The sequence below is a fragment of the Seriola lalandi genome, unplaced genomic scaffold (genome assembly GCF_002814215.2).
Source record: "Seriola lalandi dorsalis isolate HSWRI2012SDOR001 ecotype SW California unplaced genomic scaffold, Sedor1 jcf7180002054585, whole genome shotgun sequence".
NCBI lineage: Eukaryota > Metazoa > Chordata > Actinopteri > Carangiformes > Carangidae > Seriola > Seriola lalandi.
Genome location: NW_019525138.1, coordinates 4095826 through 4123568, shown reverse-complemented (window position 1 = coordinate 4123568; position 27743 = coordinate 4095826). Strand labels below are relative to the sequence as shown.

The following is a 27743-nucleotide window of genomic DNA, read 5'->3' as shown; positions in this document are numbered from 1 at the left end:
TTTAGTTGACTACAGCGACCCCCCGTGTTCTGTTTGGGTCATTGCATGTATCGACTCAGCCGTTAGAGCGTTTTCTTGTTAGTATTTTACGCACCTTTACATGTTGGCTACTATCGTCATCATGACTGCGCGAAATTACTTCAAAATAATCAATATAATAAACATGGCGCCGATTTTGTTTTAAACACTCAGGATCACCAGATAAATACGGAAATGAAGCCACGCCATTTTGGTTCCATCAAGTTTACATAGGTACCGGAAGTTAGCCGTATTCACCTTCAAGGTAATGGCGTATCATTTTTGCACACAGAAATCATCAGTTATTAGTAATTATCAGCCAAGGCCACCAAACCAAAAAATAAGTGGTGGGTAATTTATTACAATTTAATGGTAATTATTTTGTGTTTCGTTGCTAATTACTTATTTAAATCAACAGCCGTGTCTTTTACTTTGAAATTCTAACCGGAAAGCTGTCTTCTAACGGCTAATCGACCTAACTTGCTATTAGCTATCCACAACATTAGCTTTAGGGCGTCGCTGCTGTTATTTTTCATGATATAAACAGGTAAATCAGTCGTATTAAATTCGCTGGTGGCCGTCCTGTGATGGGAATAACTTCCAGGATGATTCCGACCGAGGACGCGTCCGCCAGGAAGCGGGAGATAGAGGAGAAACTGAAGCAGGTCAGACATGGCACAGAGGAAGGAAGCATCCCAGACCTGCTGTGTTTTTGTTAACATTCATCACTTGTGCTTAAATTCGAAGATAAAATGTTATTGACAAATAAAAACATGAGAGAAGTTGGTCAATGCTTTTGTGTGTGATGTTACAGGAGCAGGAGACGCTGTCATTCATCAGAGAAAATCTGGAGAAGAGTGATCAGCTGACCAAGGGCATGGTACAAAAACAAAACACACACAGACACAAACCTGCTCAATCTTACATTTACTCAAACGTACATTCATTTCATTAAGTCATAGAAGAAGAATCAATGTAGTCCAGGTCTGAGAGGTGTCAGGTCAGCTGGGTTCAGATCTTTAAACTGGTTTAATGTGGTTTCACAAATATGAAATTAGGTTTTAAACAGTCTTTAGAGTTTACATGTCCTGGATTGACTAGTTTAAATGGTTTAGTTATAATAAAGACACTTTTTTTTTTCTTGTTTCAAACAGAAGATAGAAATCCACTTTCACAATCTGAAAGCGGATTTTAAAGAATCTTTCGAGTCTATGTTAATTCTTGTTTCAAACAGAAGATAGAAATCCACTTTCACAATCTGAAAGCGGATTTTAAAGAATCTTTCGAGTCTATGTTAATCTACTCCGGGTTTAACAATATTTTTTACTTACAATAATTTTTAAGCACTCCACAGGCTGCTAAACCTCAGAAATAGATATGAGGTGTCTTTATTCTTTATTTCTTTTGTCAGGTCTCCATCCTGTCTTCGTTCGAGAGCCGCCTGATGCAGCTGGAGAACTCCATCATCCCAGTCCACAAACAGACAGAGAACCTGCAGCGGCTGCAGGAGAACGTGGACAAGACTCTGTCCTGCATGGATCACGTTATCAGTTACTACCACGTGGCCAAAGACACCGACAGGATCATCAGAGAGGGGTGAGACCACTGTTAGAAACTGGTTGATGGATTTTGGGTGCTTATAAACATCTGATTTATCATATTTCACATGTTCTGTTGCAGGCCGACAGGCAGACTGGATGAGTATCTTGCCTGTATTGCAAAGATTCAGAAAGCTGTGGAATATTTTCAGGACAACAACCCCGACAGCCCCGAACTCAACACAGTGGTACAGTACTGACCTTAGGTTTCACAGTTCACTGTCTAAGCTTTTGGTCAATCTCATGCATGAGATATTGAAATGTAAAAGTTAGATGTGAGCAGGATAAAACAGACAAATGTTGTTTCTCATGTGCAGAAAGCGCGGTTTGAAAAGGGCAAAGAGCTGCTGGAGGCTGAGTTCCGCAGCCTGCTGACCCGCTACAGTAAACCTGTTCCTCCCATCCTCATCCTGGATGCCATCAGTGTGGACGAGGAGCTGGAGGTGCAGGAGGAGGTGGTGCTGGAACACCTGCCTGAAGCCGTGCTCCAAGACATCATCTGCATCGCCGGCTGGCTGGTGGAATACGGACGCAACCAGGGTATGACTTTATCTCTCAGCTAGCTGTAGCCTGTGATTCATCAATCATAAATGCAGGATAAGGGCAGATGTCAGATCAGGTCCAGGGCGTCTCAGTATCAGCTGGACTGAGTCAGTGGTGAGAATGAAACAGGTTGCAGGTCTGGAGAAGAAGTAAATCTGTCTTCATGCTAGTTCCGCCGAGAGGCTGTATTACTCAACACACAGTCGCCACATGAGATGAAAGGATTAAAAACAAAGAGGTAATTTAATATTTTTGATGCTTCTTGTGGTTGATTGGAAGTTTCAGTCAGTCTAAACTCTCTGGTTTCAAACTGCTCAATTTTGTGCCCTGGTCGACAGATGATTAAAAAAGATGGAAAGTATTAAAAAAAAATCTGTTAACCAAAGTTTTTATTTTCTAATACAAAGTCCATGAAAAGTCCAAAACCAACCAAATGATATATCTTCTTCCTCTGTCCCACATACACTCAGAAGAACACACACACACACACACACACACACACACACACACACACACACACACACACACATACACACATGCAAAAAGGAAAGAAAAGGGAAGAAGATGGAGAAGGGGAAGCGTGAGAGAAGGGAGGTGAAGAGGGGGAAGAGGGAGGGAGCAGAAATGAATAAAAAAACGATATATTTTAAAATGAGCTAAATTTATTTTCGTCATCTTTAGTTTTTCTTTTTTTCTCCTTTCTTTTTTAAATTATTTTGTTTATTTTCCTAAATTTACCCATTTAATCAACTTTTTTATTTTTTCAGTGTTGAGTGGGTGCGGTTGGGCGTATATATTTTAGATATATTAAAATTGGTATTTCCTTTTGTTCTTTTCTGAGAAATAACTACTATAAGGGAATGCAAATAAAGAGTATGATAAAAAATAAAAATCCAGAATAAAAAGAGAAGTTAGAAACAGTGGGATTGGAGTCGAACGCCACAGAGCAGAGAGGTGAGACGGACTAAAACATAGTTGGTTTTGATCTTTGCAATCGATTACATCTAGAAAAACACCAGTGTCATACACCTTACTCTTCCTCCTCCTCCTCATCCCCCTCTTCTTCTCTCCCCGGCAGATTTCATGAACGTCTACTTCCAGATCAGGTCCAACCAGCTGGATCGATCCATCAAAGGCCTGAAGGACCACTTCCGCAAAAACAGTGCCTCCTCCGGGATCCTCTACTCGCCCGCCATCCAAACCAAACGCAAGGACACGCCCACCAAGAAGGCTCCGAAGAGACCAGGTCAGCAACAGATACACCTTCAAACAGAATCTATTACCACTGCACTTCAGCCTGTGATCACACTCCGGCGTACGAGCCCTCTGTTACAGATTAGTCTGACAGTCAAGCATGAGTCTGCATAATGTTGTTTATTAAATGATGCCACTCTCTCAACACTCATCTCCACACCCTCTCTCTGTTGATTAGATCACATTATTCAGCTTCAAGTGTCCTCCATGATCTCTCAGTGATAATAATCAGTTCACTCTGAGCCCACACTGTGTATCCTGTGATTTTACACTCAGCTCTGACTAATCCTTCATCCTTTCCTCTCTCATAATCCCTGTGTTGTGATGACAGTCTACATCCCAGGTAAACACAAAGCTTCAGTGTGTGCCTCCTCGTGCTTGCTGCTGTCTGTTGGACGCCACATTTCACGGCAACATGAGAGGCAGCATGAGTTTTTTTTTTTCTTTTAGGAAGTAGGAACGTAAAAGTGCAGATGGCAGAAGTTTGTTCTCTGGAGAGATGTAGAAGGCTGTTCTCAGTGTGATGTTGGCCTCTGGTTTCATGGCGTTGTGTCCAGGTGGAAACTGCAGCGACGGCATTAATAAATTAATTGAAAATAATGATTCATGAGTCATAATTAGTTGCTGACATCATAATCCTCATCTCAGTCTGACAGATCTTGATTCGAGATCTGTGAAATTTAACTTTCACCTGCTCTCACACTCAGAAATCTGAGGTCCAGCTTCTTGATCCAGCTTCTTAAGAAAAAGCAAAATGTGTGTTCAGATTCAAAGGAGGATGATATACATGGGTGTAAAGTCTCCACTGGAGATGGAGGCATTGAAAACCTTTTCTTGCCCCCTTCATTTTTAAGGTTTCAGTTTCACTTACTCGTTTAAATCTCTCAAAACAGAAGCAGATGAAATCCAAAAAGAGGAGAGATGTTGGTGAAATCATTGATACATTTATCTACATCACTTTCAAGTACTAGCCTGCGTTCACAATAATCAAACTTAAGAAGCAGCAGCAGGTGATTTTCAGTCTTTTTTCTTGGCCCTGGATTCTGTCTTTCAGGCTTCATACTGGCTGCTGCTCTTCCCTCTGATTGGTGGAGGTGAGGTTTATTTGTTCTCTGCACGTATTTGTAGTCGGTTAGTTTCAGTGTCTATGTAGATCAGCATGGATGAGAAATGTAGAATACAAACATCTATAGTTCTAGTTCTCTAAACAAAGAGGAGGATCAGAAGATACGGTAGAAAGCTCCTGGTGAGATTGTTTTGTTTGAAATGTGAACATGAAGATGGTGACTCAGTGTTGATTTTTATAAATGAGACATTTAAAGACCTGAGAAGTGCAACATTTATAATACTGAGTCTTATATAATGATATCAGTGTTATCTTGATTTATTTTTCAGCTCCAGTCAAATCTGTATTTTCTCTCTGATGTGGTTCATGGGTCCAATTCCAGTTCTTTCACATACAGAATAACAAAAACACACAGATTTGTTTTTATAGATTATGTGACTTATATTGATGTCATGAAAGCAGCAAATGATGCATGAGAAATGTGACATTACTCAACTTTCACCTTCAACCCTTTTTAAAAAAAATCAATCAGTCACTTTATTTGTCCCCAGTGGGGCAATTGGGGATACAGCAGAGGGATATATGTATAAAAACATAAAAACACAGGCACATAAATACACCAAGGCCAAAACATAAAGGACAACAAGTTAGTAAAACCAACCAGATGTACCTGTAGCTTTAATACCCTGATGCAGGTTCAGTCTGTGCCTTTAACAAGAAGTGGATCATGAATTTCTTCTGAAAACCTCCTGCTGCTGTTTGCTGCCACCAGTTCACCACCATGAAACTAAAGCCTGTAGAGTTTTCACAGTGTTTGTGTAGATTAGTTCTGCAGAGTTGGTATGTGTGCTGTGACAGGTTTGTATCAGAGGTGTGTGTTAGTGTTGATCAGAGGAGTTTATAGCCAATAAACAGCTGATGATCTGTTTCCTCAGGCACTGATCAGTTTACACTGTTGAAATCATGAAACAGGCTTTTTAAAAGTTTTTATTCTTTGTCGCTCAGTGCTGCTCGAGTTTGAATTAACTCCATCAACATGTGCTCACAGCTTTGGTCTGTTGTTGCTTCTGCTGAAACGCCTTAAAAGATATAAATCCCATATAGTATAAAGGTAAATATCCATGTGTTGTTGGATTATAAAGCAGGTCTGGGTTCTATATTAATACTGTGAAAGTATCAAAGCGCTCAGTCCACAGAGAAATGCACACAGCCTGTATTCAGAAACTGAGCCTTAAAACCAGCTGTCAGGACTTCTTTGACTTTGTGATGTCACAACAAAAGGATTAAGGCTCAGAGCCTCCTCTCCTCTGATTGGCTCACTGACCTGTTGTTACTATAGTTCCAGAGAGAAGCCTGAGAGAGGAGATGTGAAACTACACTGAGATGGTTCTTGGTTCTTAAAACCACAAATATATCTTCTTATGGATCAACACTTCAAATAAAACACAGAAGAAGAGGAAAATACGGAGCTTTAAGGAAATAGTTCAGTGGCAGTGAAGAGTGAGGACAGATGGAGGAAAACGGATGACTTAATCGTATTATGTTAAAGCTCCACTAATCAATATAACTTTTGTATCAGCAATGGATTCGGATGACAGTGTGTGAGGGAAAAGAGGTCGTTGTCGTGATGAATTATGACTCAGCTCTGCAGTCCACCATGTTAGCAAGTTAGTGTGGGCCACAAAGCACATTTAGATTTTCTCCCTTAAGGTTTGTAGGAAACAGAGAGCTGAGTCACAGAGTAACATCAAGACTGGAGCTCAAAGCAGACTGAATATTGGACACTAACACGACTCTGATAGGATGCTAATGTTGCTCTGTGTTTGCTGCATGTGTGAAGAGGCGAGTGTTCGCTAACATGTTAGCTATAACAGCTTTATAAAGTGATAGTTTGTGTTTCTCAGCTCGTTGTGTCCAACAGAAGAAAGTGAAAGCAGCTTTAAATGTGCAACATGTTTTACTAACTCTCTAACAAAGCTGAAATATGTTTTCATCCAGAGAATGATAATGTTGTGTAGATTTTGCCTGTTTAAACCATGTAACAAACTGTCAGTTAATATTAATTCTGGATATGACTGTTAACTGTATGAACTGTGATCTAACCTGTTTATTCTGCTCTTACATCAAACCTGGGCGCTGTGTGTTTCTGCACGTGTCCAGGTGTAGCTGTAGTCTGCTCTGTCTCTCACCTGGTCTCCCTGTTGTGTAGCTGTGGTGCAACCCCCCACCCTGTCCTCCTCTGTAAATACAAACCTGTGCTGGCTGTCTGGGTGGTGGAGGGATGTGGTGTCTATGTTTCATCACTCACTTCCTAGCTTTTCTTCTTCCTCCTCTTTCCTCTTCTGTTTCTTGGCTGTCTGGACCTCGCGGCCCCCCCTCCTCCCTCCACGTCCTCTTCTGGACTCTGTCTCTGTGTGTATGGGACCAGGGACCATTCGCAAGGCTCAGAACCTTCTGAAACAGTACTCACAGCATGGGCTGGATGGGAAAAAGGGGGGCTCTAACCTCACTCCTTTGGAAGGTAACGCACCTCGGTTTTCTCTTCGGTGTCTGTGTCTCCCTCCTCGCTGACAGTGACCGCTGTCACTCATGTTGTGAAATCTCCCCACAACAGTCACAACAGCTTTTACACACTGCAGATGTTAGATCAAGTTTGAATTACATTGAATAAGTCTGGATCTCTCTCAGCAGGAGGCCTGATATATATTGAAGAGAATCAAAACCATAACACATTCAACCTGAAAGACTTTTTCACCATTGATCTGCTCTGTTGTTTAGTTTTGTACTTTTCTTATCACCATGGATAAACAGCCAAACATGTTACAGCATGATCAGATATTCCCAGCAGAGGTTAAATAATAATAATCCCTCTGAATAATCCCCCACAAACATTAGCCGAGGTCTTTTTCAGAGTCACTGTCAAAAAGAAAAAAATCCCTTTAATTTAATGTTTCTTGGAGGGAAATTCTCTTTGCAGCAGCCATTAGAAAGACTTGCTGTCTATGAATACTGAATCACTGAATCATTTTAAAGTCTTTAAAGTCTTAAACCGAAAGATGTTTTTTGTTTTGCTGATGGGGAAGATGATATTGAGCTTTTTCTGCTCTGTTTGGCCTCAAGGATAAACACAATGTTAACAACAAAACCCCACAGTGCACCTTTAAGAAGGGACATCTTTTTAGAGGTTGAAAGGGGATTCTGGGAAATGTAGGAGAGTATAATTTGAGCAGGTTGCAGCTGAAACATCTTTGTGTCTGTGACACTGAGCAGTGTCAGAGTGTGTGAACCTGCAGTGAGCTAAAAGCTGTTGTGATGTTTGTGTGAAGCTGGTTTCTGTCCTGTAGTTTTAACACGCACTCACTAACTGTAGATACGAGTCACACGCACAAAACAAACCCCCCCCTGCCCCCCCTGGTGCTTGGTGTGGTGGTCGGTACAGCTGTTCCAGGTTCAGGTTTGTCCCCCACCCCTCAAGTCCCACCCCTGGTCTAGTCACGACCCCCGGTGGTTTGACTAGTCCTGTCTCCCTGCTGCTCCGCCCCACCCACCAGGTTACGATCATGACCTGCGGGTCAAACACCTGTCTGACGCCCTGACCGAGAAGCACGGGGCCGCCGCAGGTGAGTGACGGGAACATGTGGGAAAGAGAAGGAACATAGGCAGAAACAAGGCTGATGAGATCAGGTGTATTTTTATATGAGAGTCTCACCTGCTGCAGCTTTAACACATCTCAGCCTGAAGCAGAAAAACATAGAGATTAACAGCTTCATCTGAACACATGCACTGACTCAGTAACTCAGCACCAGACCCCATGTCTTATATCACATCTTCTTCTTCTTCACCGGCTGACTGCATGTTTCCTCGTGTACCTCTCAGGAAAGGACGATGTCCTGGACATCGAAATCGACTCCTACATCCACTGCATCAGCGCCTTCGTCAAGCTGGCTCAGAGCGAGTACGCACTGCTGACAGAGATCATCCCCGAGCACCACCAGAAGAAGACCTTCGACTCCCTCATTCAGGTCAGAGACATGAAGAGCTGTTTTAATTTCTGGTTCTAAAGTTCATTTTATTACAGTTCTGAAGGTATAAAATATGAGAGCGCAGAACAGTAATACAGCTTATTAGTGAAAATAGTATTTTGGTATAAGTGGAAGCAACTATAGACTGACAACAGCCTCATAATAAAATGAAAAATATAAAGCCCATAGAAATGAATTGAGTCAGTTTATGTGAAAAAATGTGACAAAAAGAACATTTCAAAAGACTATGTAACTGTAGAGAAATTAAAACCATGTCTCTCATTGTTTTACTTCACAGGGGTCAAAGGTCAACATTTAAGTTTAAGTATCATAACTTCTGAATTAACAGGCAACAGTTCAGTGAACTCTTCACAGCCTCTTCTCCCATTAAAGAGAATAAGAAACAGCTAAACTGTTTGTTCATGTCTTTCACCATCATGTAAGAAGGTGTGATAGTTCGTTCTCCTGTTGACCGGAGCTGTAGATTTCTTGATTGTCATCACCGCAGAGCAAACATCATCCCAATAACGTCCCAGTTCCAATCAAAATCCGACTTTCAGTGATGTTCATTAGGTGACGTCTTCAGATGTCTCGTTCTGTCTGACTAGTGATCAAAGATATAAAGTGTGAAGTCAAGTCAGTATGACAGGAGTGAATGTGATCTGTGTGTATGTGTGAGAGACGTTCATCAGATGATGTGCAGTAGATGCAGTTTTCTGTTTTATGATGTTGAGTGAATAAGGTCGACTCAGTCTCCATAAACCTGCCTGACTAAGTCTGATGTGAAACACAAGTTTCCATAGTAACCAAACATCTGTCCAAGCTTGTTTCATGAATTTGACAAGAGAAAGTTGCTAAAACAAGTTACTTCCTGAGCCGCCGCCTCTGCAACAAAGTGTCCACATCAGTTTCATGACGTCCTCTGTCCACAGGAGGCGCTGGACAACCTGATGCTGGAGGGAGACAACATCGTGTCCGCCGCTCGCAGAGCCATAATGCGCCACGACTACTCAGCCGTCCTCACCATCTTCCCCATCCTGAGACACCTGAAGATGAACAAGTCTGAGTTTGATTCAACGCTGCAGGTGTGAATCAGCGGAGGCTCATGATTTACAGCACTATCTTGTGGAGGAAGAAGAGATGATGCATCATAATGATCTTCCATTTAATTTTTGGATTTGAATGTATTTGTCTTTGTGTTCAGGGAACAGCAGCGAGCACCAAGAACAAGCTGCCGACTCTCATCACGTCCATGGAGACGATTGGAGCCAAAGCTCTGGAGGAGTTCGCTGACAGCATCAAGGCAAGAAGCCTGAATTTAAACCTGTCTCCAATCACTCAATAATCAATAAAATATTATTGACTGACTCCCCCCCTGTCCATCCACAGAATGACCCTGATAAAGAGTACAACATGCCCAAAGATGGAACTGTCCACGAGCTGACCAGCAATGTAAACGAACACTCACTCTCCTCCTGTTGTGTAACTGGATTTATTTGCTCTGTCTGCTCTTTCAAACACCTGTCCACGAGGACTCTGCTGTTTGTCCGTCTCCGGGGATCTAGGTGGTCTCCGTGGGAACGGCTAACAGCGGCGATCCGAGCGTGGCTGGTTAATGAATAAGCTGAGGTGATGCTTACCTTGACCTCTCTCCTCGCAGGCCATCCTGTTCCTGCAGCAGCTGCTGGACTTCCATGAGACGGCCGGGGCCATGCTGGCCTCACAAGGTACAGTCACAGACCTGCTGCTGGTATACTGCCGTTTCCTGTGGTGCTCATATCAGCAGTGGTCCCTGTCAGACGTCTGTGATCTAACCTCAGCTACATCAATACACACACTTTATTGTAGATCCTCTGGTAACTTTCATGTTACACTTCATGTTCTGTCAGCATCTAGACAGTGGCATGTTTTTATTTTTTTGGCACAAGTGTCGACTTTCAGCGTTAATTTGAAGTTTTTTAAATCCAGTGAGTGACAAGTGTTGTACCTCTAAGCCTGTTTTACACACAGTCTTCAAAGTTTAGGACAAACAGCAGGACAGTGATGCTACACAATCTAAAGCAACAAGGAATTTTAAAGGACAGTCAGAGGAATGTTGATTTATTTTACAGGCTCTGTAATTTACTAGAAAGGATCTGGCATTTGTAAAGTCTTAGGGAGACCACAGTCTGTAATTTGATACTAATTGTCAGGAAAATGGAGACCAAACAAGCATGAAGTGAAATGGACTTGACCGCAAAGCGGCCATCGTATTTCCATTCCATCTTAGATGAAACCACACCCACTTCCTTATGAGGAAAGCCTCAACCAGGAAGTGGGTGGAGTTCTGTCCAAACTGGGTTGGAAAAACAATTCAAGAGACTGCAAAAGATTTCACAACCAATATGAAATATGACTTTATTTAAATGAATGAGTTAATGTTAATTCATCTACCTGCTTTCTGTCCCCTGACACTGATGATTTGTGTATAATAGGGACTATACTATAAGTATACTCTATTTTAATTATACTTTATTTATTCAGCATTTAGCAGCTGAAGAGTCGGAGATTTCTCTCAGGAGCTGGTGGAGACCAAACACAGAGCTAAAAGAGAGACTGGACTTAGATTCATCATGTGACACAAAAATGACTCCATATGAATGATAATGTTGCTCTGTGTAAACTCTATAAGGTAATAGATAGTAAAGCATGTCAGTGTTATATTTGTTGCGTTTCCCACAAGCACCTGTAAAATAACTGATGGTGGCTTTAAACTACTGAAGTACAATAAAGAAACATGCCACTGTCCAGATAAGATCCATATCAGTAGATCACTGATGTAAACCATGATCACACTGACCCTCACTCAGTCCATTAGATACATACACTCACGTCTCGACCTTATCACCACTGTCAGATTCCTCATTCCTCCCTCACTCGTTCTGTATCTGTTTCTTCACCTCCTCGGCTTTTCCCTCTTTCCTGCCTCAGGTTGTTTTTCTCTTCTTTCAGAGGGAGCTTCTGTGACACGAGTTCAGATTCAGTCTTAGAACGACTTTAGAAAAGATGAATTCATTTGTTTACAATAAAGTGGGTTTGTTATAATCACCTCACATTAGAGGCTGTGGATCAGGACCTGAGGTCTGTGGCTCCTTCCTGCTCCCTGTTCCTTCCTTTTCATTAACCGCCTCCCCTCGCTCCCTCGCTCCCTCGCTTTCTGGCTGATGACTGTTTGCTTTACTCTGCACTAACAAATCTTTTCTAACCTTTTTTGCACTTGTGCCTCTTTCTGTCTCTCTCTTCTCTTCTGCCTTGCCTCGGCCCTTTTAGTACTGGGGGACACTTACAATATACCTTTAGACCCCCGAGGTAAGCAAAGATCCTGTGTATAGGCCCCTGACAAGTCCCACTCTGAACTGAATGTGTTGTTGGTTGTGAAGTTGTTTTCATAATCGTTCTTGAAACGATGATTTCAGCTAATTAATGCAGAAAGACAGGAGAGGAGACGCTCAGCTGTGATGTGCATGTTTTAGTGGAGGTGTAGATCTTCCCACTCTTAATCTAAACAGGAAATAAAAGATTAAATGAAGTAGTCAAACTCATTATTGTGGCTCATTAAGTGAATTTTAAGGACTGACTGTGTTCACACCTCCTGTATTTTTCCAGAGAATTCTTCAGCGAGCAGCTACACCTCTGATTTCAACAAGAGGCTCCTCAGCACTTATATCTGTGAGTACAGAAGAAATCCACATCTTTCATCTCTTTAATAAAACGTCCATGTTGCTTCGTGTTTTGAACTGATGCATGATGGATGATGTGTCCTCTCAGGTAAGGTTCTGGGAAACCTGCAGTTGAACCTGCTCAGTAAATCCAAAGTGTACGAGGACTCGGCCCTGAGCGCCATTTTCCTGCACAACAACTACAACTACATCCTCAAGTCTCTGGAGAAGTGAGTGGGATTTTCTCTGTTTATCTGTGTTAATGAACACAGTGACATCAGATTCAACACTAGCCCTGATGATCAGAGTAACTGGGACAACCAGTTTTTATTATTTCACATTTTTTATAGACTCTGATTAATGCACACCTACAATATTAACCTTACTAATCTGAATCTTGGAATCTTGTGTGTGTGTGTGTGTGTGTGTGTGTGTGTGTGTGTGTGTGTGTGTGTGTGTGTGTGTGTGTGTGCGCGCGTGTGTAACAGGCAGAAGTTACAACATGTTTTCACATCACATAGAAAAATCTCATTTAAAAGACAGAACCACCATTTTGTAAACCATCTCTCGGATCTTTGGATGTTTTGTTGTTTCCGTTTGTTTCTCTACATGATGAAAATCTGTCGGCAGGCGTCAAGTCATGCATTCATTCTTATCACAGTTACATTACTGTTGCTTGGTAACTCGTTATTACAATAATGTGACTGACGAAAATAAACAGACCTGTAATCTGTTGAGCTGTGCTGTGAGTGGAGGTGAATCACTCAATGACACTTTATTAGGTATAGCTGAGTAATCTGATGTAATCCAGTCCAATAGATCTGCTGTGAATTCTACTTTTACTAGTTTATTATTGATGCTGTTCATTACATTGAAACATGTCTATAAATACAAACATTAGAAACACCTCAGTAGAATGTTGTTCTATACAACACCACCTTTAACTATAAGCTCAGAAATAAAAATGTAAATACACATTTCCTCCATTGGACAGGATTTCATTAGATTGTACAGCTGTACCTAATAAAGTGACCACTGAGTCAACCTAACCAGTGGTTTAGTCCTTTTTTTGGGGGGGGGGGCTTTTAATGCCTTTATGATAGCACAGTCGAGAGAGACAGGAGATGGGGAGGCAGAGAGAGGGGGAACGACACGCAGGCCAACTGCAGCGAGGACTGTAGCCTCTACACATGGGGCGCCTGCTCAACCCACTGTGCCACTCGACGCTCCGGTTTAGTCCTTTTTAGAGCCGAAACAATTAGTTGATTAATTGATTAGTCAGAAAATTAACGTGCAACTACACTGCTCAGAAAACTTAAGGGAACACTTAAATCACACATTGGATCTTGATGAATGAATTATTCAAGTTGAAAATCTTTGATGAACATTGTATAATTTGTTGAGAACAAAATGATGTAAAATCATCCAGTCACTGAGGACTGGATTCACAATCACACCAAAAATCAAGGTAAAAAATTGAAATGACAGGTTGATCCAACTTGTGTGAATTTCAATTTCTTCGTGTAACGCTGGTCTCCTGGTGTCTCCTCTATGCTCTTGAGACTGTGCTGGGAGACACAGCAAACCTTCTTGAGACTGCACGTATGGATGTATCATCCTGGAGGAGCTGCAATCTGACTGGGCTGCAGGTGCCGCCTCATGCTTCCAGTAGTGACAAGGACACCAGCAAAACACAAAACTAGAGAAGAATCAGTGAGGAAGGATCAGGAGAGAGCAACATGTAAAACCATTCCCTTTTTGGGGGTTGTCTTGCTTTGGCCTCTCCATTGCACCTGTTGTCACTTTCATTTGCACCAAAGCAGCTGAAACTGATTCACATTCACTTGTGCTTCCTAAATGGAAAGATTGATATCCCTGAAGTTTAACTGACTTGGTGTTATACTGTGATGATTAAGTGTTCCCTTAACTTCTTTTGAGCAGTGTATTTTGATAATTGATAATCGATTATATCAGTCATTTTTCAAACAAAATAATTGAACAATATTCTCTGATTCCAGCCTTTCAGATGAGATTTCCTACTTTTCTTTATCATATAAACGTGTAAACTAAATATTTTGGACATTTGAAGACGTCACATTTTGCTCTGAAGTTGTGACAATTATTGACGTTATGTTGAATAAACGATTAAGCTAAAAAGAATGAACTGGCAGATGAATTGATGATGGGAATGATTATTAGTTGCGGTAACTATGTCTTCCACTTTAACACCTCCTGAGTCTTACCTGCACTTGTGTCCAGGTCTGAGCTGATCCAGCTGGTGACGGTGACCCAGAAGAAAGCGGAGACCTCCTACAGAGAGCTGATCGAGCAGCAGATCCAGATGTACCAGCGCAGGTAAACCCAGACGTGTTACAGTGGACTCAGACATGCCTTATGTCTGTCTCATCTGTGTCTTCACCTGACACGTCTCCCTCTGTCACAGCTGGCAGAAAGTCACGGAGCACCTGACGGACAGGAACATGCCCGTCTTCCAACCTGGCACCAAGGTCAGAACTTTATTATCTTTCATTCCTGGAGAACAGCAAACACTTCATCAGCTCTGGTACAGACGTGTCAACTTCAACACACCTGTACGATTTCTGGCAGTGAGGGAAAAGCTGATACTGTAAAAGTTCAGCAGAGGCCCAGAGGTCGACAACACAGACTCACCAGTGAGGAAACTGGGACACAGTGTTCAGTTCAGACTTCATGTAGATTCACACATTAAAGCTTGAACTGTTGAGCTGACCTGACTGATGACATCACACACAGTTTATGTCTGTGACCATTATATAAGTTCAAAATAAAAAAGGAAATTAAGATTCAGAATTTTGACATTTTCTTAAAACTTACACAAACTGAGGACTCAGTAACATTTTAAAATGATCTTAAAGAAAATATATGTCTGACGTGTGTGTTGCCTTTTGTCATGAATGAGTCTGATTTTTGTATGAATGTTATAACGCAAGTGTTGTTTTCCTGCAGCTGAAAGATAAAGAACGACAAGTGATTAAAGACAAATTCAAGGTGAGATCAGAATTTGGCACCACATGTTCAAATCTCTCTCCACGGACCAGATCCTGATCCAGATCTCTCTCTCTCTCTCTCTCTGTCTCTCTGTCTCTCTCTCTCTCTCAGGGTTTTAATGACGGCCTGGAGGAGCTGTGTAAGATCCAGAAGGGTTGGGCCATCCCGGACAAAGAGCAGAGAGACTTCATCCGTCAGGCTCAGAAGAAAGTGGTGTCGGACGCTTACAGAGCGTTTCTGCAGAGGTGAGAGGAACAGAACCAGCAGGTTTCACACCTGTCAGGTTTTTACATCTGGATGTAAATCAGCTTCAGTACATTCACAAAAAACACAATCATCATCGAATACTGCAAGATACTGTCAAATAATTAATCTTCAGAATGATCTCACAAAAACATTTATTCTAATAATATTTAAGTCATAACAATATACTTTTGTTGGAGAAAAAACAGACGATCCTGGAAAATAATGCTCAGATACACTTATTATTATTTACCAGCACATGGGGGTTGGACATTTTCAAATACTCTACAAAGTCCCATTAAGGAAGTGATGATAAGGTGTGCATTATTTTTTTAATCAGTTCAAGGGCTGCAATTACTGATTCCTTTCCTGATCAATGAATCTGTTGATTATTTTCAAAATGAATCGCTTGGTCCATAAAATGTCAGAAACTACAGACAAATGTGGCGCCAAACCTGGACATTTTCAAATTCACAATATACATTATAAAGTGCCGCATTCAAATCATTGTTTTTATGTTCGTAGCCAGTTTGATGTTTGTCTGTTTTAAATGTTTTTAAGCTGCAGTGTTACAGCTTTGACACGAAAGGTGTTTAAATGACAGGATGTGACACTACACCTGTGCTAACTGTCAATAGTGAACAACTCTCGATCTTCCAGCCAATCAGAGCCATCCGTGCTCTGCTCCACACTGACATATCTCTCTCTCTTCTGTTTCTTCTAGATGCGCCAACATCTCCTTCACCAAGAACCCAGAGAAGTATCACAAGTATCGACCGGAGGAGGTGGAGGAGATGATTGAGAAGCTGTTCGACACGTCCGCCTGAGCTGCACGTCGATCGCCCCCGACTCATGTTCCTCACGCTCTGACAACATAACACTTTAACAGCACACACACACACTCCCCTCCTCACACTACTGTCTCCTCAGCCTCGTTGTGTCTGATGAATGTTTTGTACAAAAATATAAACATGATGTATTTATGTAATTTAGCCGTCGCAGCTTAGTGTTTCAGATGAATAAAGCGAACGCTGAATCAGTTTGAGTCATCATTTGTTTTGTTGATGACATTTACACAACAGCAGAGCACAGAGCAGATCATTAGTCTGGTTTACTGACATGACCAATAACAGAGGCAGAGCTGTTTGATCATCTGTTGTCCGATTCTGAATCTCTTCATATAGATACATAGTTCATTGTTCATTATGACACATGAACTTTGAGTTGTTTGAGTAAACAACTGAAACGCTCCTCCCTGTATCTCTGTGCAGAAACACATTGTTAGAGCTGGGAGCAACCAGAGCATGTGCATCCTAATGAGCACTGAAGCGAGACACTTGAAAGCTCCTCAGCAAGACGTCTTCACCGGCTGCAACCTTTGTGTTTGTGGAGAAACACTCAAACGCTCAAAATACATGTGAACAGAGGAATTGTGAGGACTGTGTTTGGTTTGCGTTACGTAACATGATGACAGAAGGAGCACGCACCGTCAAAGGTAAAACTCTAACCAGTAGCTTCATCTATTTATTTGAAAGGTTCACACCCACAGATAATTATCAGCCGACCCTGCAGTTAACCTCAGCTCCACAGAGCATTTTAGATTGCAAAAAAAAAACAAAACAGTGTGTACACAATCTGCCCAGCACCAGGCAGCGGACAGACACCACCAACAACTACCTGCTGAACCGAACAGAACATTTAGCAGCTTACAGCCGCACTGTGCAGCAAAGACTGTGTGAGTCATTTGGATGTAGAGATGTCTAATAAAATCCTACAATCTGTGTTACACTGTGCGATATCAGTTTGAGGCGTGTCAGATTATATATGTGGAGGGGAATCCTTGCTCCATGTCTGCTATAAGCAACTGTTTGCTTGCATTCACATACACATTCACTATCAACTTAAAGGTAGTAAATAACATGCCATAATATGTGACTTTTTCAGCTTGTTTCTGCTGCCCCCTAGAGAAATTAATGGTGGTTTAATGTTGATATAATTGACATACACAGGTGTCTTTGGACTGTGCAATAACTCAGGAATGAAGGAGAATTTGAGTGTGAAGTATCTCAACTTGTATTCTAATAGCGCGTGTGATAATTGCAGCATCACGTACATTTACATATGAATACTTTCTTCAATAAAACCGAGTGTGATTTCCTATATGTTAAAAGCATCACAAATGATGTGGTTATCTTCAATTTCAAATAATTTGTTGGTAAAATGTTAATTAGAATTAACATAATTACAGGACACGGAGGATGAATTACACCCCTAACCCTCAGCAGCGTGGTTATCTGTGCCTGTTGTTTGTCTTCTCCAAACCAAATAATCATTTACAACAATAAGAGCAAGGTCAAGGGGGTATTACTTTTTGAAAATCAATGATCGGTCAGTCATTGCTTTCAAAAATTGTAATCAAGCCAGGAGTTATAGAAGAAGACACAAAAATTATAAAAATGATTTGTCTCATTTTTGGATAAAAAAAAAAAAAACCCTGAGGTTTAGGTTTAGGGATGATGGCGGAGAAGTGAAGATGACACTTTATCATCAAGGCTTCGAGACCACCTCAGCAGCTTGAGGTCTGGTTTCCATGGTGATAAAGAGTATTGATCACTGACGCAGAGAAAGAAGCTGTAAATACAACACATATACATGTGTTATCACTGCATAAAGTTAATATGCAAAACATATTAGCAGACAGTCATATCCACATCTTCATTTTTGTGGTTTTTGTGTCCACCTGATGAATCTAATCTAAGGGTTCCCTCTCTTTTAGCTGTTCTTGGTCTCCATCAGCTCCTGAGGATTTCCCTCTGGCTCTTTAGCTGCTAAAAGCTCCACTATGTTCACCAGCTGCTCTCTGACTGTCTGTCTGCTGTTTTCTGCTGAGCAGGTAGAGGACAGTGGCTTTTTACAGCTGCTTTCTGCTGGAATCAAGATTGATAAGATCAGTGACAGTGAACCAAAACAGTAAAGTCGTAGGTTGTAAAACCAAAACAACGAGCTGAAAGACGCTAAAATACCCTGTAGAGGTGAGGGGATTGGCAGCTGGGTGATAATTTGCTGTGGGTTTGTCATTACAAAACACCTTTGACATTACAAATACACATTTGATCCATTGTTAATATAAAACTACTGATTAGTGTAAAGACAGTAATGTGTCTTACAGTTTCTGTACAACTTGAGCTACGACAGAGCTACAAACATAGAAAACCCAGAAATGGCTGTGTGCTGCTCTTCAATGGAGGTGCAATGGTTAACCAACCAGTTAGTTTTCATCCTTCAAATTGTTTCTGTTGTAAAACCAAAACATATAGTTTAAACATTGTTAAAGTTTGTCTTTGAATGTTGAATGGGCTCCTTGTTGCCCCTTGAGGTAAAACTAAGCAATGACAACTGTGGTTCTCACGAATCGTCATTTTCCAATGGGTGTTTTCCGCCCTCTGGCCATGGGGGCAGTAATGAGCCCATTGCTGCTTGGCCCACCATCATGAGATGAAGAAGATGCTGCACAAGGACACAAAGATGAGATTTAAGATTCATTTATTTTATAAGTGTTTTCAAATGGTGTTTTTCAGTTTTACAAGATAAAAGACTTAAAGATGAGTAACCGGCTCACCTCCGTTACAGTGTATTCATCAAGTTTTTCTATGGGACCATCTAGGATAATGGGTTTATAAAGGGGTTTATGTAGTAGGTAACCACTCGACAGGTGTAATATCTATGAAGGGTCTCGCATAACACATCATCTTGAAAGGACGTGTCATGTTTCAAGTGAAAGACATTGTGTTGCCAAGCAGACAGAAGGTAACAGCTTGATGAATTTATTAGTTCAACTCTTATAATGTTCTGTACACCACATTAATACTGTTTGCATAAATGTACCACAAAGAAACGTTATCTTGTATATCTCACATTAACAACAACAACATCAAATCAAGTTGTATGGTCCATGACACTGTGACAGGACTTGCACTACAAAGCATATAAATCAACATATAACACTGAGGCAAACAAATTATGATGCAGCATATTTCCAAACGTCTAAATCACTAGAGATAACACTGAGGCTTGTCGTGGACTCTGCACAAGAGGCTGAATTATGCAGAAATGATTGAAAATCTGTCTGGTAAATGCTGGTTGCATAACATTCTGACAATTTTCTTTTCAGTCCAACACCACCCACAGTTACTCAGACTCCTCAGGCTGTTTCCAGCCAAATTCTGAACCACTGACCCTGTCGTTGTGAAACTCGCCTGAGCTTTTGAAACCAAAACTGTAGTGAGTCATTTTGTCTACAAACTCTTATTCTGTTAAACCTTTTGGCTGACACCGATGTACCTACATCAGACTTTGTAGCTCTGTGATTTTGTTGCAATATTTTATTTAATTTATATTTCACTTCCCTCTGATCTGTACATACGTTGAACATAAGTTTCACTTTGCAACTTGTTTTTCTAAAAGTATTATGTAAATAAAGTTATACCAAAGATTAAACTGGATACAGAAATTGTATTATCCCTTCATTCAGTATCTAAACAGGATAAAGGCAAAACTTATTTTACCCAAAGTAAATTACCACTTTTCATCAAATTCTCTAAAATGTCTTTTCATAATAAGACATGCTCTATTAGAAGGGCTCTCTCTGCCTGGGTCTTGCCCTTTTAAAACAGCGCTTGTGTGATTTCTCGGAAAAATACTTCAAAATCTGGTCAACCATAAGTGACACATGCTGACCACATGTGCTTATTATCTTTTGGCACAAAAAAACCTAGATTAGACACAAATCAAGGTATCTGACTTCCTTATTGTCCCATTAAAGCATAAACTGTGGCTGTTTCCTTTTGTTAACACTTATTCTTGATCTTGATGAACAAGACTAACAGTCTACAACCATGCCTGCTGTTCTGTGAGGCTGTACATAGACACAGCAGTGCTTTTGCCACATTCATGTCATATAGTTTAAACTGTAACTACAAGCAGCTGAATGGGAAAAAACGTTCCTGCAACTCATTATTCAGAGTTGGAGATATCAGGAATTTCTATCAATATCTCCCACTTATGGAAAAGAAATACAGATGTGTTGGACTGTTGACAGAATGGCTGCAAATGCAACACTACTGTCAGTTACATGACAATTAAATCCAATATTAACACTAATACAATGCATTCAGCTCATTTTATAGCAGCTATAAACTGCTTGTATCTGGCTTCATTTGGTAACAAACGGCTACAAAACACAACACAACCAAAGAAGTTAATTTAGGCGTATATTTGGTGTGACTACAAGGTTAGCACTAGGGCTAATGCATGAACAATCACAAATTATTTTGCAGGTATTTGGTCATAAACCATATTATTGGACAAATTAAACCAATTTTGGCCTGATGTTGATGCTAGATGAAAAGTTAATGGATTATTAAAGTTATCACAATTCATCCTGGGGGGAACATGAATGTGTTTATCAAATTTGAATGGCAATCCATCTGATACTTCTGAAGCATTTCACTCAAAACCATAACCATAAACCTCATGGTGGACTTCCAGGACATCCCTAGAACCGTGCTGCAAGAGTAGCTTAAACTGTCATAGGGTCAGGTAGAAAATGTGAAGGGTTTCCTTGATCGATTAAGTCTTCGTATCTCCATTGTAGATTGGGACAAACCATGACTGCATCACATCTTTTGTGATCTTTTTTATTACCAGAATGTGGTGTAAACAGTAGAATCCCATGGCCTTCACTGTGTTGAAGGCTTCCCTCCATTCATAGAACTGCTGGAAGTGATCAATAACTCAACCTTTACTATCCCGAATTCCTCATTCACCACTGTTGTCTCAACATGGTCTTTCTTAAAGACAGGTACACTCGAAGTTCAGTCAAAGACAATCTCTGGTCGTAGTTCATAATGTTCAGTTGGCTCTTCCTCTTCATTCAAAGCCATTTCTAGTTGGACGTCTCCACACTGCTGACCGTGTTCACCGCCTGGATGACGTGCACCTTGTTGACCTCACTCCTCCTCAGCGCACAGCTGAAAACCTTCCTGAAACCTTTTCGGAAGTGCTTTGACACAAGGGCGTACACGATGGGGTTGAGGCAGGAGTTGGTGTAAGCCACCAGGTGGGAGAGGATGCGGAGGACGTAGGTGGTGTGATTGAGGGGGAAACGTCCGAACCACATGCAGAGTATGACCAGGTGATGGGGAAGCCAGCAAAGGCAGAAGAGGGCAGCGACGATGATGATCATCTTGGTGACTTTATGTCTGGCCCTCCGAGACTCTGACATGTCCTTTACGGGATCCACGCTGGTCCACAGGTATCGGATGGTGCGCGCGTAGGTGAGGCTGAGCACCAGGACGGGAATGAGGTAGCCAAAGATGAAGGTGCAAACGTCCATTATGAAGCGGGGTTTGGACTCCCAGGCAGGAATACACACCACAGTGCCAACTAGGTCCATCTGTGAGTAGTAGCTGAGATACGGTCCAGAGAAAACCAAGGACAAGGCCCAAACCAGGCAGATGGAGCTGAGGGCGTTTTTTGGTGTTCTCATCTCCCTGGAGCGGAGTGGGTAGCAAATTGCTAAATACCTGAAAGAGCAGAGGGAAGACATGTGATCCAGGTGTTCATTACTGAGGTATGATTCATTCAAGGTGTTGGTTATGTTGCTTCCAAGCTGCTGTTGTTTGTGGTATTGTTTGAGGTTTTCCTCTGATGCTTAAGATACTGTACAGTATGTCACAATTTACTGTTACAGTCCATAGTACATGATTAAAGCTCACCACGTTTGTCACGGTTATGTGGTTTGCATAGAAATGTACCCATTGTTTTTAAAAGGATTTACACACAAATTTATGTCCATGCACTAATGAAATTTGTCTGACATTCATGCAGGAAAACACAAATAATGATCAATCCTCTTGTGGCGTGGATGGCTCAGAAAATACTTCAGATCTCTCTAAGAAATCACGTATGTTTGTTTCTCTGACTGCTCCTCTGATGGCATCGTCTCTCTGTTTCTCACATCCTTGTGAAACTAGACTTTTCTGCTAACTATAACCTGTAAAATTAAATGGAAACTGGAAATTTGTCACTTCAAATAAACACAGTCTTATTTGCTGGGAGCGACGTTATGAGAGGAAAACAATCATGTAAAACAAGATGCAGGAAATACTCAACTCAGATCAAACTGATCTGTCCATGAAATCTGGCCTTGGTTGTGTTGATGTGCAAACTGAGCTGACCTGCCGATGATGGTGATATTATTTGTCATTATTTGATGAGTTGAGTTGAGTTGAATAACAGAGGTAATGGCTTTAATGTTCTGGATTTAGGAACTAATTAATTAATTTAATAAAAATACTGACAGTAACATTAACTTCATATGTATTTTCCTCTTGGTTGTGCAGCCTGCTGGTGAATTATAATGTTCTGTATCTAGCCTCTGTATGTACAGTATCAAAGTCAGTGGACGCACCTGTCCAGGGAGACGGCCGTCAGGGTGAAGATGCTGGCGTACATGGTGAGAAAAATGATGAAGTGCACGACCTTACACACCACGGGTCCGAACACCCACTCATCCAGCGTGTAGATAGTGGCTTGGAAGGGGACACAGAAGACAATGAAGCACAGATCTGCTACCCCGAGGTTGAGGATGAACAGGTTGGTGGTCTTGGTGTTCATCTGTCCGTTGCGAAACAGAACCGCGAGGACCAGAGAGTTTCCCACGGTGCCGACCAGGAAGATGACCGAAAAACCCAAAGAGACGACCACCGACTCTGCTCTCCACGAGGAGGAGTTCACCGAGGAGAGATCCATCTTTATGTTAAATCCACTCATGTTTCACGCGCTCCGGTTTCTGCCAGACTACATTAACGCACGGCTCGTGGAGACGCGCGCGCGCCTCGTTTGCGCGCAACATTTCCAAAGCCAGACTCAGCAACAGGAAAACTCATGTAATGTAACGGTGTTAGAGGCCGATACTGCTGTCAAACCCTGACAATTTTTAAACGAACTTCAAATGAAAACATTTTTCTTCAATATATATCTGAGAAATGGCTTAAATACTGAAGCGTCATCTTAATTTTGAAGCTGTTAATATGATAAAAAACAATGAATCAATAATAAGAAGTATTATTATAAAGTAATAACACAATTGGAGAAGAAGAAGGAAGCTATTCAGGCATATTGGGCAGTTTGAAAATAAAAATGTGGCAACAGTGATAAGTGATAATAAGGAACCATTAGAAAAAGAATTACATGCATTTATCCAGACTAACATTAAAGTACAATGAACAACACTTTGTTTTGGTGACGTATAAACTGCAGTAAAACTCAGTGAGTAGCAGGAGCACATTATAGCAGATGTGTTAGAATAGTATCTATTTTTTTTTGTTTTTCGGATTGCTGCAGCAGCAACCATGTGGGAGAAATATCCGAACGCTCCACCTGGTTATTTTCACCTGTTGACACTTTGTGTTACTTCAGTCTGGTGAGGATGACACCAGCCCGCCCTCCCGTGATCACACTGAAGTACTGCAGCAGAGAAAATACACGCTGTATGAGTCCAGAGGAAGCCAAGATATTCTCACAAATCCTGACCCATCATCACTCACACTGAGTATCCTGACTGCTGAAGTACATGAGTATCAACAGGAGTCAAATATCTATTTAATGCAGGACTTAACTTTTTATTGCAGTATGGCTATATTTACTTGCACAGTCTATTTGTAATAAATGTTTTTCTTTGTCTATTTTGTCAGTTTCTTTCTAACACAAACTGTGGTCGCAAAACAACAGGTGTGTGTGGAGCTTTAATCTATTTTATTCCCAATATTGTGAATTGTAACTAACAATTATTTTCACTATTGATGAATCCGTTCAATATTTTCTTGATTAACAGGTTGTTTTGACTATAACATGTGAGCAAATAGTGAAAGATGTTTTCAACATCTTGTGGAATTAATGTCACAAAGAACTGAGGCTGTTCTGAGAGCAAAGGGAGGAACTACCCAGCGTTAGTATGGTGTTCCTAATAAAGTGCTGAGTGAGATAAACACAGAAAAGCAAGAAAAGCTACAAAATAAATCTGATTTTACATGATCATTAACCAAATCATTGGACAAGTTGACATTTTGACCTGATGGCGGCGCTGCATGAAAGTCAGAGCTTCACCAGAGTGATTATAAGTCATCCTGAGTGAGACATGAACGTCTGATCCAGATCTCATGATAAATCTTTCAACAGTTGTTCATATAATTTGCACCAACATCCCTGCAGTATTTCCCCTCTGTCACTGTCTGAGTACTAAAGACCCCCCCCCCGCCCAACCTCCTATGTCCTGTTTGGCCTGTCCACTGTCTGACTCCACTCATCCTCATTTTCTGACTCAGATTTTCCCAACACTATGCATACACTCACAGACCAGCAAACACACACATGACTACAGACAGGGACACATTAATCTCCTCTAACAGCTGTACTAATACAAACACCCTGACTTGACTAAATTTAACAGGCTGCTTTTTTTATCCAGGAGTCTCCAGGAGGAAGCGGCTGTCTTGGTGCGTTCGCTTCCTCCTCTGGGAGACTGAATTACTCCATGATCAAACATCCTGGAAGTCTGAGGAAGTTCAGCAACAATCAAAGAGTGCACATGATCATATCATTTATCATACATGTCCGTAAACTCAAAGTCTGTCCTGCTGACGGTCATTCCCAAGATTAATGGAAAAATTTTTGTTTAATGTGATGTTGTGATCATTTTACTATTGATCTATTTTGTATCAATGCTTTCTTTCAGACAACTTGCAGCAGCTTCTGAGGATACAGTACTTATGATACATAAGGTAATGTCCTTGCACTCCTACCCTTTGGACCAATGTATATATCGCCCTAGGTGGGTTGGATGGTTAACCTCACCTGTAATCATACAGCCTGTCATCTTATGTATATTATCATGGATATTTACTTCAAGCTTTCACCAGGAATTAAATGTTGTCTATTTAAATGACGCTCTGGAAAATGTTCAGTAAGCTTTTCCCTCACGTTTTCCCTTTATTCTCCTGCTGATGAACGTCTGTTGTTTCCTCCTGCTCTAATTGCCTCTGTTATTTCCACTTTTCCCACGCTGTGAAAATTCCTGTCATTCACAATCCTGACGTCACTACATCTAAGTCTTTCTCTGTTGCTAATCTCAGTAAATATTGTTACAAACTTGCAACTGAAATAAATGTGTTTTTGTCTCTGTGTGAAGACAATACCCATTTCATCAGTTCACCTTTTTTATCTACTGAAGGTTAAGATTAAATTCTGTTTAGTTAGTTTTGTATTCATGGTCATTCTCTTGTGACTTTCTTTTTCCACTGAGGGAAAATATCTTACTTTGTAAATTCAGTTTTGAAAAGATGATGTTGTTTTGTATATGATCTATATGATCTATAAGTTACACAACTGATTGACAGACTGTTTATAAGGTAACCTCAGACAATCTGATAAGGTCACGAGTTTATTATCTGTTTCTAAATATTTGAAACAGAGGTAACACTTTACTTTAAGTCCCCCTTTATAATATTTATTAACAGCATAAACACATTTAATGAATATATTATTATCACATTATAATGTAGTTGTAAGAATCTAAAAAGACATTTTTAATTGTCTATGAATGTACAGTATTTGTTAACAATGTCTTCTCCTATGAGGACAAAATTTATATTGCTATAATGTTGTGTTTTACTATAATGTCATTGATTATCTACAGTAGTCCACAGGAGGAGTTACAGTTGTTATAAATGCTGCTTATAAATGCTAAGTAGTAAAGTGTTAACCAAATGAGTTATTACCGGGCTTCCCTTTCTCCTGTTGACCAGCAGCTGGCAGCAGAAGCACAGTGAACAACATCTAGACTGTATTCACTGTCTGAGCTCCTGCTGTGGCTCATTGCACTCAGAGATTTCATCAGTGGATGTTGCCTCAGAAGAGCTACAGATGGTGCTTCATGTTTACTCCTGTCTCAGCATCCACCAATCATGTCCGCAGAAACCAGGGTACTTAAAGCGTCTGTGATGCATTAAGTCATTGGGTTTTCCATGTGTCAGTCCTGCCAGGTCGTGATAAGACTAAGTTACAACTGACAAATGACGACCTCGTCTTCTCTTGATGCTCCTCTGGGAGCGTTTAGTTAAAGCTGATGAAGCGTAAGAAACAAGACTGAAGTGGTGGCCGGCTTGCAGCTGTCGGAGCATCGCGTGCATCAACTATAATTTATCAGTGTGTAATTTCAGGCTCTGGGAAACACTGAAAAGTCAATTGCAGAGTTTTTCTGTCTGTCCTGCGTGTTTTGCTATCACTGCAGGAGGTAACACTCAGAGGTATCAGATCAAGACTAACCTGAGTCATGTTTGTGATACCGTCTTCTGTGCTGAAAACCTTCCTGTTAGCCATAATGGAAATATCAGGAGCCCCCTGAACAGGAAATGACATCATTGTCATGTGTTCATTGGCTGGACAGCTGAGGAATGTTGAAAGTAGCCTGCTGGGTGAGAGTGGTGACCAGAAGCCACAGACTGGTAGTGGCCACACATGGGAATATTTGAACTTTAATCAGAAGAAATCATTAGAGCCTGTGGGAGCCGGACAGGTGGAGGCAATGGGCTCTGACCAGGAATGAGCAACATGGACGCACTGAATGCACCATAACCTGAAACAGGACTGCTCCTCCTGAGTGCCTTAAAATATCTCATGGGAGTGGAAATGTCAGGAAGTTGGACTGATCTGACACTGAGCTCTGCAGAGTTCACCAAATTCAATTTGTGACTTTTTCAGACCTTTTTACTGCTGCACAGAATGAATTTTAATAACTCTTCATTGTCATACCAGTCGAAAATAATAGAAAACCATCTGCCTGCAATTATTTATTTAGTACATGAATTCATTGATATTTATGTCACACTTTTGTCAGCACTTGTTAACTGTAAATAACAATAGTTCCTACTAATATGATCAGTCAATTAATGTGACCTGGACCCATGTATGGATCACTGAACAGGCCCAGGGGCCTGAAGGGGCAGGGGGCCTCTGGGCTAGAGCCTCTTGTCCAAAAGAAATAGAGCTATCCCAAAGGGACACAAAACAACTACAAAGAGACTCTAAACAACAATAAAGAGATGCAAAAGAACTACGAATTATGAAAAACAACCAAAAGAAATGTAAAATGACCATAAAGAGACCAAAAACAACTACAAACGACACAACCACTCATATACAGGAGGTTTGGGGG

The 27743-nt window shown here is 41.0% G+C and overlaps 2 protein-coding genes across 8 annotated transcripts; one reads left to right on the top strand and one right to left on the bottom strand.

Annotated features, from left to right (window-relative positions):
* The first annotated feature begins 478 nt into the window (after positions 1–478).
* On the top strand, positions 479–16508 carry exoc7 (exocyst complex component 7). 7 transcript variants are annotated; one of them, XM_087177314.1, is made up of 22 exons: positions 479–683; positions 833–898; positions 1430–1614; positions 1699–1804; positions 1934–2156; positions 3238–3405; positions 3745–3756; positions 6908–7000; positions 8031–8099; positions 8356–8501; positions 9434–9586; positions 9706–9804; positions 9891–9953; positions 10162–10228; positions 11811–11849; positions 12147–12209; positions 12309–12429; positions 14459–14554; positions 14643–14706; positions 15185–15226; positions 15338–15471; positions 16194–16508. In XM_087177314.1, the coding sequence occupies exons 1-22, from the start codon at positions 606–608 to the stop codon at positions 16294–16296; spliced, it is 2190 nt and encodes a 729-aa protein (XP_087033440.1). In that variant the 5' UTR covers positions 479–605; the 3' UTR covers positions 16297–16508. The 7 variants fall into 7 exon arrangements, with proteins under 7 accessions (XP_087033440.1, XP_087033441.1, XP_087033437.1 ...); XM_087177315.1 differs by lacking the exon at positions 11811–11849 and having other exon boundaries at positions 480–683; XM_087177311.1 differs by lacking the exons at positions 6908–7000; positions 11811–11849 and having other exon boundaries at positions 480–683.
* Positions 16509–18995: 2487 nt separating this feature from the next.
* LOC111664291 (galanin receptor 2a) lies at positions 18996–23281 on the bottom strand. The gene is made up of 2 exons (XM_023418820.2): positions 22941–23281; positions 18996–22053 (listed from the first exon to the last, which is right to left on the bottom strand). Exons 1-2 carry the CDS (start codon positions 23279–23281, stop codon positions 21414–21416), a joined length of 981 nt encoding a protein of 326 aa, XP_023274588.1. The 3' UTR covers positions 18996–21413.
* Between the last annotated feature and the right edge of the window lie 4462 nt (positions 23282–27743).